A 20884-nucleotide genomic window follows, 5' to 3' on the forward strand; every position below is an offset into this window, starting at 1 on the left:
TGGCACAGGTGTTGAAGGCCATGGAAGACCTTTGTGTGTGTTAACATCACCTTACCATTTGGTGCAGATGTCTGCATAAGTACATACCAGACCAGCCATGTGGCTAAGGTCTTGTTATACTGACTGAGGACTATACAGAGGGGATGTCTACCTTTTGTCTGGATGCAGTCCCTTTACCTATGTGGTGAACCACGTCCAGGCCTTTACTGACCACTGCCACTACTTCATGGGTGACTGCAACAGTGTTATCAACCTGAGTGGCCAGGTCTGTCACTGCAGTTTGGGCATTTATGGGGATGTTGTTGATGTGGGAAACAGTGGGTCCATGTCCTCGTCATATGGTACAGTTTTCTGCACTCAGCTGGAGGCCAGGACCTAGCTACCATTCCATACCCGCTGTATGACCCCCACTGCAGTCTGTTAACATCGGTTTGTGGGTCAATGACAGACAGCACACTTCTCACAGTTGCCACAGCTTTAGGCAGTACCTATATATGTGGGAGGTGACAGTTTTCATTCATGCCTTCATATATGTGGGTCATTGCAGGCAGAAGCTCCTCACAGGGCATACACATATCTACATATTGCACACACAGGCAACACATGTTAGGGATGCCACCTTATCAAATGTTGAATGTGGGACACGTCTTGTAATACTGTGACACTTGGCAGGACATACCATAACCCATGGCAAGTGCACCAGACAGGACTTCCCTTGCTTTGCCAATATGACTGCTTATTTGTGTCACATCACCATAGGTTATTCTAATTCTCATATCAATAAGGTGTTTCTACTGCCTTATGCATGTAGTAGACAACCTTGGCAGATGTCTGTTGTCCTACAATCTGGGGACCTCTGTATTGTTTGTGTCATTGCCACAGGTAACACCTGGCTACACATGGACTGCAACCTGCAGGGTGGGACAGGTGGTGGCCATAACCACCACCTGTACAGATGTCTTCAGAATATCCTGCTGTTTGCCACTTTTTTTGTCACATTTGGCATAACTGTGTGGTTTTCTGGCAAAGTTGTATGAATTCAATAAAGACTGACATTACACAATACTGACAGATATTTGCCTGTCAGACTTCATACCCTTCAGAAAATGCATGCGAATGCACAATCTGTTATGCTATCCCCCATGTATGTTTGTCAGTGCAATATTTAAAGATGGACCTTAACATGTGGCCTTTGTCCCACTTTTCTGTATGGCTTTCTACAGATGTCTTTCTGTAAGGGGTTGAGATGTATGTTTGTGGCCATAACACAGGTACAGTGCTGCAAGAAGATATACATATGTACACACACACACACACCCAACTCATGAACCACCCTTGTTGACAGATCCCCCTACCTGGCTAGTTAGAAGTACGATAGCGCAATATACATAGAGCATGAACCACAGAGGTTATACAGTTTTGCAGTGTCTGCCATTACTACTCTGGAGTTAACACGGTGGCACAGACACACAAAATGGTATAGTCATTGCACACACACAGTCAAGACAGCCACACTGCTACAGAGGATATACAGGCACACAACTCTCACAATCACCAGTACTGAAATTACAGCCCCCTACCTATCTAGTTGTATGTAGTATAGTGCTATGTCCTTAATGCATATGTCATGGAGCTGATATGCCAGGGGCATACCTCTCAACATGTTAGAACAATACACGTGGACAAAGCCTTCAATAATGCAGTAATACAGGCCCAACAACAGGGACAGGTTTTACATATTGCCTTACAAACACAGATAACTGATACAGAAATCAGTTTCATATTACCATTACTTTTCTGAAGGGTAAGAGGTCCGACACTCGGATGTCTGTCATTGTCTGACTTCAGCTCTTAATGCTTTCCCAATGATTGGCCAGGAAACCATAAGTTTTTCACACACAAACTGTAAGAGCCAATCATATGGACATTCGGCAAAACTGTACACATTTGAGAGGTATGGCTTGCAGAGTGGGAAACAGTGCATCCAAGGTTGAAGACATCAACAGGCCCAGTCAATTAACGCAATGGGATTGGGTGTGAGCAGGGCAGAACAGGCCTCAAAATGGTATAACCAACACACACAACCACAGGGGATATGCTTCACACACACACACACACACACACACACACACACACACACACACACACACACAGTTGGCAGTCTTGAGATTAGAACCCCTACCAATTTAGTTTATTGTACTATAGTGCTATGTATTTGTCGCGTGTGCCACGGAGATTATATACCTGCAAAGTGTCTAATAGTGTATCCAAGGTAGATTACATCAGCAGGCCCTGTAAAGTAGGGCAATGGGTGACTTACAGGATGTAACAGGCCTCAAAAAGTTTTAACCTACAAACCCATGCAGACAAACATTTGCCAGTGGTGAGGTTAGACCTCCTACCTATCTAGTTGTATGTACTATATAGTGCTCTGTACTCTCATGCGCCACAGAGTTTATATGTCTGAGGAGTTTCCAACGGTGCTTCTAAGGTGAGTGATATCAGCAGGCCTTGTAAAGTAGGGCAACAGGAGTTTACTGGGTGGAACAGGACTCAAAATGGTTTTAACATACAAATGCACACAAATTGTCAGTGGTGAGATTAGAACTATCTAATTGCATGTACTATACTGCTAAGTACTTATCGCATGCGCCACGAGGCTTATTTATGTGAAGAGTGTCTGATACTGCTGTTGGGGTGGATGACATCAGTAGCTGCTGACAGGTGGGCCACTGTTGTGGATGACAGTAGTATCAGGCCCATAAAATGGGTGATCATTACACATACATAGGCCTACTGGGTGTGTGTATTCTGCTGTAAATGCAACTGACACAGAAACACACACAAGGCAGGTGATAGGGTCCCCCCCCATGCCTGCCCGTCTATGATTGCTGTATTTACATATATGTTGCCTATATACATGTATGTATATCACACTCATCAAATGCAAATACATCTTACATGTGCCTGAGGATAATCCTGTCTGATGGGGGTGGTAAGAGACAGTTATGTTGTACACAGCTGTGTGTAAGCAAAGGCATATATGGACAACACTGCTCAATAGTCAGATGTGGGTTTAGACATGGGCTGTAATTCGCCAAGTGCAGGAGCATGCCCAGTATAACCTGCAATACAGTCCAGAGCTACCTGTAGTCCAGTCCAGGGTTTTTTGCGCTACAGCAGATTGGCTGATGAACCTGTGTAAACAGTCCAGCAGCACCTCAGTGATATACTGGCTGAGGGATCTCCTGGCTGTGTGGTAGCCTTATTAACAGAGTCATATCCCAGGGTGGGTACAGAATGCATTGGACTAAGCAGAGTTTTCCATAATGTGTGTGGTATATTCTACATAGCACCGTGATTTCCTGGTATATCAGGAGCAGATCAGTAGAGAGTAATGTGAAGGAGCACTGACAGACATTTGCTTACTGACTCCATACACTGCAGGGAATTATGTTACAGCAGACATTGTTCTAATGTACACATTCTACGTTTGGCCAGTGGCTCCTCTTTCCCCTTATGTGTCTCTTTGTCCTTCTGTGGTCCAGTCACAGCCTTTGTCCACAGTTGCTGCGGTTACACAGGGTTACAGACTTCACACCTCTGACTGTACCTGTTTAGCAGGTTGTCCATCATTGTCCCCATACATCTGCTGTGATCCTCAGATGGTTTGTGTTGCACTGTTATTATAAGGCTACATGTTGGCCATGGCTCTCAAACTGTTACAGACGTCTACATAGGCCCATATATAACAGTCAGACAGAGGCCCAGATTGCTCTTCCAAAAGTAGACACTTGGTAGAATGGTTTTGTATTAGCTTGCATTTACTTATGGGTATGAAATATGCATCTCAACTGTCTGTCATTAATGTTTTCACATCAACCTTTATTGGTTTGCAAATAGTTTGCCAGGCACATGCAATGTTATGACAAGCAGAATATGTATATGGGGCATACGTGTGGACATTCTGTGACATCCTGTCATTCCATGGGGTATGGATGGTGCCCACTGACTTGTTGTCAGTACTGACACAGTAACAAGGCAGTTTTTATATCCTGCCGCTAGACTGACCTGTCACAACCAGCTATTCTACTAGGCACTGTGTGGGTTACTCAGAGCTGTGTATTGTCCATATGTGTGCCCCCCCCGTCCCTCCATTGTCCAGCTTTCCTGCAGTAACAAATATTGACTTCTGGAGAAGGTGTACAACTCCTACCGTTGGTGTAGCTGACAGGCAAAATAGTTGGCACAGCCAGTCTCGAGCCATGGACCTTGACAACCACTGTACTGTACTTAGACCAGTAAGCCACAACAGCCACCAGTAAGTGCTACTTCCTGACGCTATTAACCAAAAACATACATAGCACATTGGCCCCTGAATACTGTAGAACTGGAACAAGTTATCAAGTTAATTGTGACAGCCCTGGAAATGTGTAGCTGCTATTACCTTACAAACATAAATGTTACTGAAATTGTATGTGAACACAGGTGTGTTGGGGGGAGGGTGGCATATCTCTCAACTGTACACATCTTCACAGACTGTCCAAATGTTTGGCTTGTGTTTTGGGTCCATTTTTCATAACACTGTGGTTGTGTGGCAAATAATAGTGAAATCATTTCAGACTGAAGTTAGAAAGTAATGACAGACATTTGAGTTTGACTTCTTGCCCTTCACAGAATTCATGTTATTGCACCACCTCTATGTTTGTAATCGAAATATTTAAGACTTGCCCCGGTTTGTGGGCCTTTGCCCCACATTTCTTTATAGATTTGTACAGATTTCTTGTTGCAAGAGGTTCAGAGCTATGTATGGGATTCCAACATTGACATCCATGCATTTGTCCTATGACCCCTATGTCTGTAAGTCCCTCAAATAGTGCAGTGGATTTTGTTGGCTTAGGGTCTACTGCATATTGTGGGGCAGCCAGTATTTGGGAGAGAGTAGCTGTCCATTGTCTCCTGCCATTCCGGTAGCCCACTCCATTCCCATGCATACATGCAGCAATACCATACATATGCTACCACACTCTACTAGCCTATTCATTTACTCTTTAAGAAGAGTGACTTACCTTGTGCCAGCAGCAGTTGCGAGGACAGTGCTTCAGGGCAGACTGACAGATGTACTCAGCACATACACAGCCTATACATGGTAAGGTATAGATATAGTGCGATGTGGCTGGCATCCAGTTTACTGTGTGTATGTGAGTCAGAGTGAGGTGTCAGTCCCTGGGCCCCTAGGGTGTCAGTGTATGTGCTATGCAATTCCTCTTTGCCAAAGCCAGGGCACACTGGGCATGCCTATGTCTACCTACAGGAACAGGCTCAGGGGGTTCCTCCCCCGGTGCCTGTGGGGACCTTGGCAATGGTGGGGGGGCTGTGTGCACCTTCCCTGTGATGTTCCTGCCACAGCTGTTTCCACAGAATCATATTATGTAGCATGGCAGATGGTATGAACATGTGTGCACATGTGGCTGAAGAGTACTGCAGGGCTCCACCAGATATGTCAAGGCAGCAGAACAGTGACTTGAGCAGCCCAAACACACACACTATGATGTTCCTAGCTTGTGCGTGTGCCTCATTATGGTGGTGTTGGTGTGTGCGCATTTCTGATGGGTGTCATCATCTATGGTTACAATGCATAATCAGTATTCCCCACTAGATGGCCATATGGTATGTCCCCCCCCCCCAGTAAATGCCTGGTACAGCTGTGATGCGTGCCAGATGTGGGAGTTGTGATAACTGCCAGGGCTGCCAGCACACACATTGATGATAATGCCCTGGGCATTGCAAGCGATCTGGCAGTTGAAGGAGTGATACCCCTTGTTGTTGATATAGTCTCTACCCTCCTCATCGGGTGGTGCTTTGATGTGCACATGAGTGCAGTCTATGGCACCCAGTACTTCCAGGCAGTGTGCTACATGATGAAAAAGATGCATATTGCTGGCCCTCTCCTCAGGGGTGCTAGGGAAATAAATGTGCTCACTGGCATGTGTTAGCATGACATCCCGGAACTGGTGGAGTATCCTTAATGCAGATACCTGTGAGATCCCAATGAAATCCCAAGTAGGTCTTTGGAAAGTACCTGTAGCTAGTATTCTTAAGGCTACACATACCTTTGTTTTGACTGGGATGGGTTCCCCCTCTGTTGGCTCTGGGTCTCAGGTGAGGCTGGCAGAGCTCAGCGAGTTGCTGTAGTATGTCCCCTGTCCACCCTGTAGCGCTCCACTATCTCCAGCTCATGCAGCCCCCAAAAGGTTACCCTGAGCCTGAACACTCTTCTCCTCCTCAGTCAGGGCCTATTGTCAGCATCATCATCATCACAATCACTGACCTCAGCCTGTAGTACGTACAGATGTAGCAGAGCAGCAGCAGCAGCCCCTATCATTTTGTCTGTTAAAATTCCCAACTGTGTACTCCAATAGTACAGACTATGCGGGAAAAAAAATCAGACTGAAGGGTTTATGCATACTTTATACTGGTGTGCTGCAGATGCAGCCTGTGTGATTGGCTGACTATGATGCACTCCACCTGCTAGGTATATCACTGAGGGGTTTGAATGGGGCAGTCTGAGTGGAACAAGGCTTACCAATCATTTACGCTTGATTGGCTTTCAAAGCCTATCCCCCCCCCCCCATTTTTTTTATTTCTTCCACTGCTCAGCCCCGCGGCACTCCGCACAAACCCGCAGAGCTAGTGTAAACATTGTTGAGCAGAAAGCGCCCTTCCCTATACACAGTCACACTTAAGCTTTTCTTTAACCAGCTAAGCACAGCTTAGCAGCCTCAGACACATCCCCCCTGCTTAGCTGAGTGCAAAAAGGCACCGCTGAGCTCCAATCTGCTTACACAAACCCAGAAACACACCCGTTTTCATGTCAGCTGTCTCTTCTGCCTACACTACCACAGTTCTAGCCCTTACCCAGTTAGCACATGCAGATACGGTGGCCCATTTTGCTATTCAATAAACTTGCCTCATTTACATACAGCTATTTCAGTATACCCTGGAAACTGCAATACACCAAAGCCTATGTCCTTAGCAACCACTATAACCTGCCATTGTAGGAGTCTGCGTGCTGGCCACTACAATGGGGAAAACTAAATATATCTTTAAATATCATATTTTTCGTTTTTTATTTATTTTGCAAAATAGCATGTTTGCACGTCACTGCATGCCGCTTAAACGTGGCATGTGTCTTACAAAAGTTTAACTTTTTAACATATTGCATTGCTTTTTTACATCACTGGCCATTTGCATGCCTACTGCACCTTGTACAACCTTTTATTTGGGCTGTTACAGCCCCTGTTTAATTTTGATTCTCTAGCACACAGTTTGTAACCACCAACATTTTTCAGCCTTACAAGGCACCTACATGGGTGCCTTTAGGCTTCCTGGATTGCAAAATCACCTCATTTGCATGGTTTTTACCAGCAGATGAGGTGATTTGCATTCTGCGGACACCTCAGTGTCCGCACAGTGTCAGGATGCTCGTGCACACCCAGAGCCTTGTTTCCTGGATTGCTTGGCGGCCATGTTCTAGCTTTACCACTATTCTAACACGGGAATTAACTCTGTGTAAGCTTTATTGAATTACTCCCTTAGTATGGTACCTGAATAATCTCATTTCATAACAGCATACTAATGCTATGACTCCGATAGCTACCAAGAAAGTAAGTCTAAGAAAAAGTAAACAAAAGTATCTTAAACACTATGACTAAGTAAGACTACAGGTGGTACCGAATATCAAAAAATCTCAATGAAACCATATGAAATATTTCAGATTCTGGGCTTATCAACCTGAAAAATACAGAATATACATACATGCTTGTTTGGAAATGAATGAAGAGGGGGAAAGCACCCAAATGACTATAAAAGACTATAGATTGTACATAGAAAACTGTCTCTGCAACTTGTAATATTACAGCACAGAATAGGGTACCATGACTATCAGCTAAAGACTGAATTTAGGCAGTGATTTCAGGTAATGTAACTTCTACCATCATGTAATGTATTTTACTGCATACTATTCTAAATGTGTGTGTGTGTGTGTGTGGGGGGGTAACTGCAGACAGAAGTAAAGTCTGAAGTGTGTGAAGAATTTTATAATACAGAAAAACTAAAGGTTATCTTGCATCCCTATGACAGTAATTTGTGAGGGTAGCATTTGAGTGATTATCCCATTTTTTGAAACCACATATTGCATAAGCCAGCGGTGCACTACAATGGGTTCTTTTCTCCTCCTGGAGTAACCATGCAGTTGGTCTATACAAGGCAATGCAGTGGGGTGTCGTTTTTAGCATTTCCAAGTTACAAATCACAATGTAAAAAAAATAAATACTTCATGCAACATGACTCACCAAGAGAAAAATCGACCAAATATAGGTAGACACAGATAGCCAACAAATTATCTTACACATTTAGCTCTAACCCTCACACCACTATCTTCTCCTTACTTTCACCTTCATATTAGTGTGCCCATATAAACTCCTCAGATCAAGTCCTGATAGCACACTCCAAACTCAAGAACACTACCTCCTTGGGTTCCAGATCATCAAGCAAGGCTTTCTAGACTCATTACTAAACCTTAGTCTCAGCCTCTTTAATGGACTTGTATCCAAGGAGTCGAGAATTCCTGTCATCATCTCATTCCAAAAGGTGGGGCCCCATCACTGACCTCATCGACTACAGGCCTATAAGCCTAACCAGTCTTATCTTTAAAGGCATCATTATAGAACTGATTAACAAAAATAATTAGCATTCTAAACTCCCTTCACCCAAACTAGTACGGATTTGTTAAAAGGCAGACTATGCCTTGTAAATTTAGGGGACTACTTTGAACAATGCAGAATCAGTGCCCACTGTGTACATCGACCTGTTGCCTCAACACCATCCTACATTCTTGCATTACAGACAAGCTAATAAAACTAAATGTAGGTCACTATGCAACATGCTGGATAGCAGACTGGCTCACTGTCATATATTACGTAGTGTAGGGGGGCACGCCCTCATTAAAAAAGGGTTGTTACTACCAGCAGGCATAAGGGAACTGTCCTTGTGCCACTTCTCTGATGTTAGGGCTGATCTTAGAGCCTGTGGCTCACCAAATCTGTGGATGACAGAAAACTCAGAACTTCAAACTCTTCAGCTGACTCTCAGATTCCTCAGGATGGTATAAATACAGACAAATAAAAGATGCCAGGACCTTGTCCTCAAGGCTAAATGCCAAGGAATGTAATACAGTCTCCTCTGGCAAATATTGCCACCCATGCACCTATAATTAGACACATGACACGCCTAGAAAACTGACACAGTTATGAGGGACCTGGGCGCTTTCACTGACAATGAACTACTGCTTGGCCAACATGTACATGTTGTATGTGTATTGCTAAGAAATCTTTTTATTTAGACAGACAGATTATCAGGGGTATTTTTTTTAGGTCAAGGGGTATTATTCTCCCTCTCAAATTCTTTCTTATTAAACCCATGTAGAACATAATGCCCCATTTCACTATGAACTTCTCCAAACATATGACTCAATACTAAAGAGTGCAGCATTCCCTCACGAAGAACATCAAGGGCATGTCTGCTACATTCAACACCTTAAGTATTTTCTCTCTACTCTGATTGTGGACATTTGAGTGGGAGCTATAGCTCACTTACAAATTCTAGAAGGATTTAATCCTATGTGATCTCACACACTTCAGCAAAACGGCACCTTAAGCACCCAGTTGAAGGACCAAAACTTGAAGGACCTGTTGATGATACATATACATCTATCAAAGAATGCTTCTTTTATGGAAAACAAATTTCATTATAAATATAAAGTAGCACCCTGACAGGAAACCATAAAATCATCCCCGATCTGGCCCACTCACTGAAAAAGGAAGAAATTACGTAGGAGTTACTTAATGTTGTGGAGTACTGACAAAATGGGATCTTCAGGCTATGCTACAAATGACCTATCTGATCAAAGGCCTAGTACAAACCTATGACTCTGAACTAAGTTGGAGAAGGGGGCCTGATTCCAGATTCCAGTAACTAAAAGGATCTCCTATATTGAAAAATAGATTTTTTTTTTTACTTCTGATGTATCAACAACTCAGTAAGAAAGTATTCCAGGCCAATACTGAGCATATTGAGATGTTCATCATAACACTGCCAATGAAAACACAGTATTATGCAAAATGTTAGACTATGGCAGTGAAGGCCTATAAACTCTGCATTCGGTAGCTATGTATCAAAAATCATAACTTTGTCCTCCTTTCATATTTCATTATGAAACTTTAAAGTGCACTTTGCAGCTACCATTAGTGATTTCAGTGCTGTACACTGTTGAATTTGACAAACATTTACAACAGCATTTTAGTATAGTATGTTGCAAATGAAAAAAAAAAGTGTGTGTGTGTGTCCTGATAAAATACAAGAAACTTTACATTTTGTGCATTAACAACTTAGTGCGTACACAGATCTGGACAGTCACACAGCCTCCTCAGCAGATGGCAAACAGTCCCCAAGTGAAAACTAGGTATAATACCAAATTGTGACAACAAATGCCTTCTGAAAGACTGGGATGCTTCAGCTATATACGAGAGACCATATGTCAGATGACTTGCAGCAGTTCACAATAAAGAATTCAGGCAGTTCTTGTAAGATAAAGCTTAAAATTGTGTTGATACAACTCCAGCTGGTCCAGCTATCAAAATGAAGTCTGAAACAGCAGCAGAAAAAAAAATGAAAAACTAATTTTAATACCAAAATTTAGTATCAGTAAGTAAATTTGACCGTTTAAACATGCTGAGAAACTTCTTCAGACTGACAAGACTATCCAAACACTAAACACTTAGTAATATGCTATTTTGATGCCTGCAATAGGTGGCAGGTAGTTTTGAATGTTTGCACACCTTCTGGTTTCAAGAAGAATGTGGTTTTATGTATGTACTATTATGTATAACTTTTTTACATTTATAGTCTACAGTATCTTATGTGATGGATGGTTACAAATTTGTCTTTTTAAAATGGTAAACTGCTCATTCATGAGCAATATACTTCATAGGCCACAAGCTTTCACTTAGAGATGTCCAATCATTACAAAATATTTTAAAACGTGCTAGAAGTAAAGTTTGAAGTACAAAAAATATTATCCAATGTGTGTTGCCACCATCATCCACTGTTTTAAGTTACTATGAGTTGTATAATGCAATAAAATGTATGTAACAAACTCTTAAAGTGTCTTCATTCCAAACTATAACTGTACAGCAAAAACATCACATATGCTTGCTCTCACTGGTCTCCACAATGATGCCGGCACCCAGGGGTACAGGTTGAGAGGTTGGCCATATGGAAGTTCTGACTGCCAGGATTTCAGCAACAGCACAAGCAACTGTCACGGCTTCCTGTATGACAGCTCCTAACACATGGCACTTGCCCTGGTAATGCAGTGGGGTAATTCCCCAGTACAGGGAACATAAAAGGAAACCAACTGGCAGAATCTAGGGAAGGCTTGATGGTCACAGGCATGAGAAGCAAAAAGCCTTAAAGTTAACTCATTTCTGAAGAGAAGAGAGAAAAATGGAATCCTAAAAGCAGTCAATGCAGCCCAGGTACATACAGTTAACCGAATTGCAAAATGAGCCAGCCAGAGGAGACAACTCAGTGATCAAGGTCAGTTCACCCATTCATGGGTAAGAATGCCTATGTAACAGACCTTGCTGGCTCCATCCACCAGAAATATTATTGGCAGCAGAAAGTGCTCTCCAGTAAGCTCCACTGACCTAAACAGCACTGAATAGTACTGTGGTCAGCATTCACACTGTGGAAGCACACTGCAGATCCTGCCGTGGTAGACAGTTCATTAGCTTCTGAGAAGAATGGTAGAGGATTAAAAATAGCACAAGCAACCACAGACACACATACCACCTTCTGCACTTTCATCACCACTGCCTGACTCAGTAAACAGAGCAGGAGAATTTTTTTTTTTCTGACTAGAATGCAGAACAATACAGTTAGGCTAGAGGGACAAAGGCAAAATAACTGGATCTTTCTCCAAACAGGAATGGACAATGGCCTACCCTCCTCATATTAGAGATGACCTCTGAGGTCACATCAGACAATGATGGAGTGAAAAATTGGGAAGTGGTCAATTTCAATTAAGAGGAAGGATTTTCAGCCAAAACATAATTGTGGAACTTTCCAAGACACCCCACTGTCAAAGCATACTTCACATATACAAATGCAAACTCAGCATTATAAATTGGAAATACAACCACTAATTTGACTTTCTTCACTGTTTCGCCTTAAATTTCTAATGTAAGATACAAACTTTACACAAGCTAATTAGCCTAGACATCCACATCCCACCCCCAGCCCCAATTAGGGAAACCATTTTAAAAAACTTCTCAAAAGCCAACTTTACACTTCTTAAGACAGACGTGGCAAACTTCATGACACCCATGCAGACGGACAATAGAGGTATGACTGCCGAATCCTACACAAATGCACTTTATAAGCACTTACACGAGTGCATGGATCATGCTATCCCTAATAGAACCAAGATGTTATTCTCCAAAAAAAGGAAGCCAATCTGGCGGTCCTTTGCCATAAACAAACTCTACAACAGAAGAAAGAAACTGTTGCAAAAAAGAGTAAAATCCCATGACCGGAGGAACTCCCTGGTCAACCTCAGTAAGAAGTTGAGATCCCTCATAAAATCCTCCAAAGCTAGTTACGAAAACAAAATTGCCACTGACTCTAAAGACAGCCACAAAGCATTCTATAGCTATGTCAAGAATCTAAATGGGAAACCCAGATCTGCTCTGAGTTACAGCATAATGGCACTAAATATGCAGAACCAACTGATATTGCCAACATCCTAGCAGATAGGTTCAGTGCTAACTTTACCCCCCCCTCTCACCCCCTAGAGCGCCCATCTCTATAGCGGAAGAATGCAAAGTTCGTATAATCACGGCTGCACAGGTAAAAAATACACTCTCCAAAGCCAAGAACACAGCATCCATGGGACCTGACAATATCACAGGCTGCGTTCTACACGAACTACAGAATGAACTGGCACCCTACCCAAGTACCATGTTCAATCATAGCCTCACCTCAGGCTTTGTACCCACTGAATGGCACACCGCGACAGTTATCCCACTCCACAAAAGGGGAGCCACGACGGACCCCGGGACCTACCGCCCCATTAGCCTGACGAGCCTGGTCTGCAAGGCCATGGAACGTATCACCATGGAACTCATAAACAAAGACATTGGTAATCTCCAAACTCTGGACCCTACTCAGTTTGGATTTATAAAAGGCAGATCATGTCTCCTAAACCTGACTGACTTCTTTGAAGCAGTCACCAAAGCCATAGATGATGGCAAAATGGTTCACACAGCTTATCTAGATCTCGCCAAGGCGTTCGACACCACCCCCACTCTGGAATTATAAATTTCTATGTCATAAGATGGGTTGCCAACTGGCTCACGGACAGAACCCACACTGTGAAAGTAGCGGATTCCAAATCCGACATCAGACCAGTGACAAGTGGAGTACCACAGGGTTCAGTCCTGGGTCCTCTCCTGTTTGGTATCTACTTCTCTGAAGTGCAGGCCAACACAGAAGGTCTTTATTAACAAAGTTTGCAGATGACTGCAAACTAGGAGCCATAATCGAAACTCCTAACGATGTGGATAAACTACAAAAGGGCCTCACTGAGACAGATTCCTGGTGTCAAAGCCATGGCCTGAAGCTCAATGACAGCATACAATTTTATCACTCTCAGCGTGACTAGTAAAACACACCACCAGTAATCCCAGCCTGAGATCACTCATTGACTACTGGAAGAAGTACAACACAAAAACATCATGACCAAAATAAAGAAATGGGTGATATTTTTCCAAAAATATAAATAAGATATAACAGAGAGGAAAAACGGGGAACAGCCAGTCAGGAGGAGAACCAGACAACAAATATACCATTTGCAATTAATGACATTCACATTGTTTGTTTAATATGTTTGGCACAAACACGTAAACGACTAAGGAAATAAATACTCCGTGGAGCAACAAAGTCAATAAAATAAAATAAAGACATGAAATGTTGAAGTTCTGATGAAGCTATTGTGAAAGTGCTTACCCATTTTTAACTTGCCTTTGATTAAATGTTCCCTATTTTTTATGGATGCACAGCTCATGTTTTACTCAGTGGCTATATTTTATGCTTTTGTTTTATTGACATTAAAGTAGTAATAAGTATTATAGCTGAAGCTCAAACTCAGAAATAAACATTTCCATTTTCCCATTTCTACACATACAGTACCTTGGTTATAAAAGGAATAGCCTGCTTATTTACTTATTTCAGCTTACTTAATGGGTAGGTGGACATCAAAAAGACAAGTTTTCAGTCATGACCCAGGCCACGGGGCAAATACAATAAAATTAATACAAAACAGATCACATACAAAGGAATCCAATATACTTGAGCAAAACATAATAAACACATGAAAAACACATAGGAATATTATAGTTAAGCAAACAGATAAAGTATCAGATGTTAAAACGAATCAGCAGTGATTCAATAAGTATATTATCTGTACAGAAGTAACAGCTGGTTCTAAAATTATACAGCTAGGTCACTGCAATCAAAGTACATCAACCACATTACAAAATAAGAGTTAAAACATTTGCAACAAGTTTGTTAGCACAATCAGTGATGCAATTAGACAAATAAGAGTACTATTGGTAGCCCTGAGCATATAAACTTGTTGTAGCAAATTCTTATGATTGTTGACACAGTTCCCCGAAGCATCAACATTTGTTTATCTCATTCAGGAGTGACTATAGCCTCTTTATGAACTTAACAAGATAGTTATTGCTCTTTATGTCTTCTGATATATTGCCACATAAAGAAGGTCCAATAAGCGATTTGTAATATGAATGGAGGCCTGACTAGATGACTTTGATCACAGTTCCTTACTGTGTAGGTTTGCTGTGTGAAAAAGTACTGCTTTTAGAGATGGACAATAGCTGTCACTGAGTAGTTTCTATGTATGCAGCTTAAGCAAAAGCTACTCATGCTTGAGCTGGGAACCAGGTGCTTTTGGCAATAGGGAGGCAGCATTCCCTTTGATAGACAAAGTGGACAAATCTGAAAATGTTAATTTCAATACTCAATATTAGGGAGATATCATGGGATTAGGAGGAGAGGGCAGTGAAGTGAGGGGGTATATTCCAGTCTGGGTACAAGCACATAGGTTCATAGGTTCATACTAGGCTATCTGCCCTAGGGCATTTATAAGCCTAGCCAGAGTATGTTTGGCTTTTGCCACCCATTTTAAATTAATTTTGCTATGCCCTTTTTTGAGGTTAGTATACTGTGCCTCTGTCTAACAGTGACACAGAAGTGATACCCGGGGTAAACCTATGATCTCCCATCCACTCATCAAGATTCCTTTTGAAGATAGTCAATGAGGGACTCTGCCTAACCTGGACTGGGATTTTATTCCAGAGTGAAGGGAGCCTCTGGGTTATGAATCTGTCCCTCCAGCATGTCCTATTTATTTCAGTGCTGAGGTTCAAGTCTCTCGAGCATGTAGCTCGATGGGATTTGGATTTTTTGAGGTGCAGCATGTCCCTTAATTCCGGGTTGGACATGGCTTTATACGTCAGGCACAGGTCGCCTCTGAGCAGGCGGTATGCCACTGAGTACAGCTGGAGTTTCTTTAACCGGGCAGCATATGGCATCTGTTTGAGCCCTTTGATCCTCTTGGTAAGGTACTTTTGGGGTCTTTCCAGTTGCTGCAGGTGCTTGGTAAGGTACATCCCAAAAGGGGCATTGTACTCAATTATGGGCCTGATGAGGGATGAGTAAAGAGGCACGATGACCTCCCCTAATCTAGATGTGAATCCCTTCAGGATTAGGTGGGCTATATAAAATGTTTTTCTAACCACTTTGAGCACGTGGTTGTCAAATGAGAGATTGCTATCAACTTGGGTCCCCAGGTCCCTAATTACTTCTTCTGTACTTAATGGATTACCACCTATGTGGTAATTTGTGGGCACTTTGTTTTTGCCAAAGGGGATGACTATACACTTTTTGGTGTTTAGCTTGAGGCCATGGCTCTGGCACCAGTTGTCTGTTTCTAAGAGGCCCTTTTGGAGGATGCTTGTGTCGGCTGGAGAGTCGATTATGGTGCCCAGTTTGCAGTCATCTGTGAACTTGGTCAGCCACAGTCCTTCTGTGTTGGCCTGTACCTCCGAGAAATATATACCAAACATGAGAGGTCCCAGGACTGAGCCTTGTGGGACGCCACTTGTAACTGGTTTGGAGTCTGACATGGCTCCAGCAATTCTAACCATGTGGGTTCTGTCCTTGAGCCAGTTTGCAACCCATCTAGTGACATAGGGGTTTATATTTAAGCTGGTGAGCTTGTCTATAATGCCAGAGTGGGGTATTGTATCGAAGTCTTTTGTGAGGTACAGGTAGGCTGCGTGGACCACCTTCCCTTCGTCAATGGCCTTGGTGACTGTTTCAAAGAAGTTGACCAGGTTTAAGAGGCAGGATCTGCCCTTCAAGCCGAACTGGGTAGGATCCAGTGTCTGTAGGTCCCCAATATCTTTATTTATGAGGTCTATGATGATCCTTTCCATAGCTTTGCAAACCAAGCTAGTCAGGCTTATGGGGCGATAGTTTCCAGGGTCCATTGAGGCACCACCTTTGTGGAGAGGGACCACTGTTGCTGTACGCCACTCTTTGGGTACATATCCTGTAGTAAGGCTGGAACTGAACAGTAGTTTTATGTTTGGGTTTAGCTCTTCTTGGAGTTTATGTAGGACGCAGCCCGGGACACCATCTGGTCCCATTGATGCTGTGTTTTTTTGCTTTGGAGAGGGCGGCTCTTACCTGAGCATCTGAGATGTCAGGGGGACAGCACTCTGCTGGGATAGATATTTGCCCTCTTGGTGGGGGGGTTGTGCTGAACCTGTCAGCTAGGATGTTAGCAATGTCTGTGGGTTCGGTGTATTTTTTGTCATTTTGGACTAATTCTGAGCATATCTGGGAATTCCCACCCAGGTTCCTAACATAACTAAAAAACACCTTGTGATTATCCTTAGTGTCCTGTGCAATTTTTGTCTCGAAGCTGGCCTTAGACGATTTTATGAGTGCCCTTAGTTTTTTGCTAATACTGATCAGAGATGCCTTCCCTTTTTGAGATTTTGCTCTATTATGTTGTAGCTTCCTCCTTCTATTGTATAGTTTGTTTATGGCTGGGGTCCACCAGACAGGATGTCTGCCTTTGGAGGATTGGGTCTTGGTTTTATTTGGGATTGCATGATCCATGCATTCCTGAAGGTGTTCATAGAATGCGTTTATAAAGGATTCTACGGTCTGGGCCGTATTTTCCACAGGCCCGGGGGCTTTGAAGGATTCCACCTCGGTTTTGAGGAGTGTGAAATTTGCTTTAGAGAAGTTTTTCACTGTGGTTTTCTGGGCAGGGGGTGGGGTCGGGATGTGAATATCCAGTGAGATCAGTTTATGGTCTGATCTTACCAGTGAGGGATACACTTCTGGTCTGGAGCATAGAGTCCCCATGTTGGTGATGATCAGGTCCAGTATGTTTTCCCCTCTTGTGGGAGTGGTAACAAGTTGTTCCATAGCATTTGAGTTTATGAATTCTAGGAACCTTTGGGCTAGGGTGTTGGAGCTAGAGTAATGCTCCCAGTCCATGTTTGGGTAGTTGAAGTCGCCCAATATAATGGTGTTTGGAGAGACCTTCATATTTTCCAGTGTTCTCAGGAAGGCATAGTGGGGTTCCTGGGTTTGGGAGGGTGGTCTGTAGCAGGCTATAAACGGGAAGGCAGTTTTACCCACTGTTAGTTGCACGTGGATAGTCTCTGATGCTTCGTGCTTTGCCACCAACCTGGAGGTGTGGGTATCTTTGATGAGTATCAATGCTCCCCCTCCTTTTGTGGTTTGGTCCAAGTTTTGGGGCTGAAAAGCATGGTAGGAGGTATAACCTGGTAGTGCTGGGGTGCTCTCGGGAGCCCTGAACCAGGTTTCTGTTACTGCACAGATATCGATGTTCTCCATGCTAAGGAGAGTTTCAAGTGCGTGCATCTTGAGGTTTAGACTTCTGGCGTTGAGTAGCATTACTCTTAGTTTCTTATCCCTTGTGATACCTATGGAGGTGGGTTTGTCTTTTGAGCCTTGCCTAAAAAAGGCACTATGGGGGTGGCAAGAGCCTTTGCCAATATCCGAAAGCCCAGGAGTGACAGGTGCAAGCTGTCCCTGGCGAAGCATCATGGCTTGTCGAGCATATCATCCCAGGCTGACAGGCATTGGATCCCCTTTGAATGACACCAGTACTTAAGCCAATTGTTGAAATTGATCATATTGTCATTGATCATTAGTGCCTTTTGTTGCTTCAGCAGGAAGAAGGTTTTGAGATGTTATAGCAGGTTATGTAGTACACATCTAACAGCATGTGTGGAATACAGGAGGAGCATACAGAAAGAATATTACCAGAAACTAACTTATCTGAAAGCGAGTCTGTGGAATACATGATGAAAACATACAGATAATGTTATTAGTAAGCATATTACTTAATGATGTCTTAAATATCGTTCAGGCAATGAAAACAGCAGCAAATGCAACAATGACTAGTCATAATTCAGTAGTAAAGAGCTTTCTTCCTAAATATAACGCCAAAGAATTTCTAATAGGGAGGTCTCCCATAAATGAAATTCACTGTCAAATTCTTATTTTAACGACATATATCAGAAACAATCACCCTTTGACATCAATTTTGCTATAAAAATGAGACAAACTCGTACTGGACAAGAAGCCTGTTTAAAATGACCTACAATAATACTGCGTCTGACATAATATATGCATGTGAAGAACAATCGTACTATACCAGTTAAGGAACACATTAAAAGAATACTAATCAAGAGAACAGGAAAATGACAGGATATAACACGAAATAAAGCAACAAAGCTACAGCAGCAAAAAGTTAAATTCGTGGAAGGGCCTATGTACTATAAGTAAAGTAGTTATAGAACATTCAGTTTTTCAACTTAATCTAATTCTGGGATATAATGTGCCTTACTCGTAAAGACGATTACACAGCAAGTTCCATAACAGCTTCCAGAACTTAGTTTTTAATTTTATTTAAAATAATAAAAATACATGGTACTGCCAGTTAACAACTGTCAGTTAGTGGTAACCTGCAGCTCCATTCATTTTAATATTTGTCTCTGAAACCAAAGTTGTGTCTGGTAGTGTTCATAGTCCATTCTGGTATGGAATTACAGATGTTCTTAATTCCATTTACAAAGTAAATATCTTAAACCCACAACATAAAAAAAGAACTGAGATTTTTCTCTTAAAGGGCCTACACAGTGTTAATAAATGAAATAAATTAAGTAAGCCGGTAATACAGTCTATAACACTGACAGAAGCATACTTTTTAAGTAACATCTGTCTTATGAAACATCATACGATCTGATAAAAGTTTAAGCCCTTTACCTGTACAGAGCATCATCAATTTCCATATTATTTGTGGTCATACTTGGGCTACTGAGGTGAGATGAATCAATAAAATTACAAGGACCGGAATGCACCTACTAGTCCGTGGTATTGCAGAGCAGGCATGATAATGTGCGTCACTTGTTACCCTTATTTCCGGTTCCGTATAGGGTGTGTCACTTGTCTTCGTCCGGACATAAGGACTAAACTTGAAACTCAGAAAACTTTATCGTCGTTTATTTTTAACAGTTGGATCAGTTATAAAATGGAGTAGAAGCTGATCTTTTTATCTATTTAATAATTTGTTAATGTATGTGTCTTACTAATATTTTTGTAAATGTTTGGAGAAGATAGTGTCGACATTTCATGAGTAGTTGCTAAACTTTTTACTAAAAGGGATGAGTAGTAGTTTTGATTGGAATTTAAAATGTTTTATAAGCAAAACACGCACGCATAAATATATATTTTTGGTATAATGCTTCTAGTAGCGTAGGCTTTTCTCTTATTATTAAACATCCAGTTTAGTGATTCTTGCAGTTCAGTAATTATTATCCTAATTTTTATTGAAAAAAAACATGGTTTTCTACCTGTAAACAAAGTTGCTAAAGTTCTCTGGAGACAGTTTAGATTTTAAGGCATAGTTAAAAGTTATTCCAGTTATATATTCCAGTTGCATTAATATTCACGTGTGAGTTACGGTTACACTGTGCAAATAATTGTGTTGTTGCGCATCTTTTATTTCTAAAAGTGAATACTTTCCAGCTAAAAAAGCGTCTGTGATTTGTAAACAACTACTACGTGGATGACGGTCATGTAAACGTGTGAGGTTGCGTGGAATGACATTCTATTAACCGGTGTTTATTTTATTTATTGTTAAATGGTAATCTTTTTATTTGTATGTTTCATCTTTGTTGTAACCAGAATAGCTCTCAGCTGTCCCTGATTTTTACTAAGTTTTAGCTCTGCCCTTCTTAATCCATTCTAAAACTGTTGACTTCTAGAGAAGATTAATTACCTGTATTAAATAATGACAGTAATTAGTTAAAGTCGTCTTGTTTCAGAAAACGTATATAAATTCACATTCTCTTTTTCTGTCAGTTTTCAAGGTAACCTTACTTGTATTTTTAAAAGTCTTCTTGATGTCCCTGATTATTTTTGGATTTGTCCCAGATTGGTTGAGAGCTATAGTAACACGTCTGTTTTGTTAGTAATGGAATGTGTATTTTGTAAGTAGTTATTTGTAAACATTTCTAGTGGAACGTATTACTTGTTTACAATATAAACTTGACATTGTATGCAAGTAGGTTGAGGCTTAAAAAAAGAACATTTGTAGTCCACTTTGCTTACCAGTCTATTGATGCTTGTA

The 20884-nt window shown here is 41.8% G+C and overlaps 1 protein-coding gene across 1 annotated transcript in view; it reads right to left on the minus strand.

Moving 5' to 3' along the window:
• Nucleotides 1–19668, minus strand: part of UBA6 (ubiquitin like modifier activating enzyme 6) — a 2440735-nt gene extending 2421067 nt beyond the window's left edge. Inside the window, exon 1 of the mRNA XM_044060993.1 lies at nucleotides 19519–19668. Coding sequence (XP_043916928.1) covers nucleotides 19519–19559 — 41 coding nt within the window. The 5' untranslated portion in view covers nucleotides 19560–19668. The remainder of the gene's footprint in view (nucleotides 1–19518) is intronic.
• Nucleotides 19669–20884: the final 1216 nt, after the last annotated feature.

Source organism: Protopterus annectens, chromosome 2.part0 (genome assembly GCF_019279795.1).
Source record: "Protopterus annectens isolate FY-2018-M chromosome 2.part0, PAN1.0, whole genome shotgun sequence".
NCBI classification, from domain to species: Eukaryota; Metazoa; Chordata; order Ceratodontiformes; family Protopteridae; genus Protopterus; species Protopterus annectens.